Source organism: Arvicola amphibius, chromosome 1, assembly GCF_903992535.2.
Source record: "Arvicola amphibius chromosome 1, mArvAmp1.2, whole genome shotgun sequence".
Lineage (NCBI taxonomy): Eukaryota > Metazoa > Chordata > Mammalia > Rodentia > Cricetidae > Arvicola > Arvicola amphibius.
In genome coordinates this window covers 105270443-105272858 of record NC_052047.1, presented here as the reverse complement: position 1 = coordinate 105272858, position 2416 = coordinate 105270443, and the positions used below count along the sequence as shown (strand labels likewise).

Here is a 2416-nt window from a genome sequence, read left to right as displayed (position 1 = left end):
ATTAATGTGAGTGTGTTCACTTTGGGTTTTACCTTCTTGTGAGCCAGATAACATGGATTATATTAATTTCTTAATGAACCATTTTCCTTATATAAATTTTCATAATAAAAATTTCCTAATAAATTATTTAGAAACAAAACAATAACATCTGCTCTAAGATCCGTGCATTTTATTTGATGATCTCTTTTCACACTGATTTCTATTCCATTCATCAAATAAAAAAAGAAATATTCCTAATTCTTTAAACTTTTTTTCTGACTGCCACTTGATAACGACTTGTCTAAACTATATGTTCTTATCAATATTTTTTATATTGCTATGAAGGCAATGAAGTAAAATAGTTTTGAAAAAGCTATGAAACATTTAGAAATGAGGCAAGGAATCTAGGTATTCCATATTATACTTCTGACCATGTAGCATCTCCCCTGGGTACATTTGGCAAAGTGTGTAATATAGAGCACAGAGTCTAGGATATGAAAATTGTAGATTAAAATATCAACTCTGCTCCATGTTAGATATGTGGACTAAGTGTATCTAGACTTTCACTTAACCAATAGTGCATATTTTAATTGTGTTGTAAATAATGGTATATATTTCACTAGGCTGTTTTGGAGTGTAGGCCATTAATAGAAAACAGCAAAAACTATCAGGAAATGTCAGTTATTTTGAGTAATAGTTTTATTTCTTCATCATTACTATTTACATTTCCCTATTAGAATATAAAACTTATGGAAAAGCATGGAATATTTGTCTTTTAAACAGAAAGCATCTAAATACTTAATAAAAATTGCTATATAAAAACCACCTTGGAAACTGCCACATCTAATGGGGATTCTCCAATGAGTATTGCTTTTGCAGCAAGAAAACCACACCAGGCTTTTCAGAAGTTAAGAGCAATTTCGGTTTATTTTGTAAGGAGCAAACTAAGGATAGCCTTTTGGATTTGTTTTGTTTTTAAGCTATAGATGATGGGGTTGAGCACAGGGGGTAAAATAAGGTAAACATTGCCCATCATAGAACGGACTACTTTGGGGGCTGACTGACCATAGCGATGCACCAGGGACAGGCTAAACATAGGGATGTAGAGAATAGCAACTGCTCCAATGTGGGACACGCAGGTGCTGAAGACCTTGTACCGTTCTCCAGAGGAGGCAATATGAAGACAGAACGAATGATCAGTATATAAGACAAGACAATGCAAGAAATGTCTAACCCTATGGTCAGAATGACTTCAACTAATCCACATATGCTGTTGGCCCTAGTGTCTGAACATGCTAACTTAATCACGTCTGGATGATAACAGTAGGAATGGGAGAGGGCAATCACTCTACAGAAAGAAATGGGCTTAAGGAGCAAAAGCAGGGGAACTACTAATACTATAGCACGCATAATCACTAGAAAACCCATCTGAGTGATTCTAGAATTAGTAAGAATTGTTGTGTATCTAAGAGGATTACAGATTGCTATGTAACGGTCAAAAGCCATAGCTACTAGCACCCCAGATTCTATACATGTGAACCCGTGAAGAAAAAACATCTGAACAATGCACCAGTCTAGACTGATTTCATTTGCATGAAACCACAGGATCCTCAAGGTGGTTGACATTGTAGAAATAGTCAAACCCAGGTCAGTGGCTGAGAGCATGGAGAGGAAGTAGTACATTGGTTCATGCAGATTTTGCTGGGTCACAATAATAAAGAGGATCATGCTGTTCCCAGAGAGGGCGGTGGCATAAAGGCAGCAGAAGGGGATGGAGATCCAGGCATGAGCAGACTCTAGGCCAGGAATGCCAGTCAACAAGAAAGTTGGTAATTTCATTGTGAAGTTGCTCAGGAATTCTGTGTTGTCCTGCATTTGTAGCATTTGTCTTTACAATACTCACATCCAAAGAAGTAAAAAACTTTAGTGTCACAAAGAGTGTTTAGACAATTTTCTGATTAAAAATAACCACTCTAGAAAATAAAGTTTTTTATCCAAAAAACTAAAATGTATTAATCTAGCAATTATAACTAGAGACAATGAGGAAAGACAATATTTTTTTTCCTTAAAAGGAGAGTATATGCTCACATAATTCTGCACACTTATAAATTTGTTTTTATATTCACATACTTTTAAGATCCGCCAGATTGTGTGCACAGATAGTCATTTCTGGAAATGTAGTAAATAGGAATGCTTTAGTGTGGGAGACTCAGTTCCTAGAACACAGAAAAAGAAGTGCATTGGATTCAAATATGCTGTGTTTAAAGTGAGCAAATACAAATATATATGTAAATATAAATATGCTTGTGCATTTGGCATTGTTCTGCCTGTGTGACACTCCAGACTTAGAACTCTAGAAATCGATCATTTTAATCACACATAATAGAAAAACAGACAAGGAGAATAGGTTATTAAAAGAAAATTAACAAAGACAGAA

The 2416-nt window shown here is 35.1% G+C and overlaps 1 protein-coding gene across 1 annotated transcript; it reads right to left on the bottom strand.

The window, feature by feature from the left end:
• Window positions 1–904: 904 nt before the first annotated feature.
• On the bottom strand, window positions 905–1863 carry LOC119799927 (olfactory receptor 51F1-like). The gene is given in 2 exon segments (XM_038309806.1): window positions 905–1158; window positions 1161–1863. Coding segments are annotated over 2 exon segments (957 nt in total).
• Window positions 1864–2416: the final 553 nt, after the last annotated feature.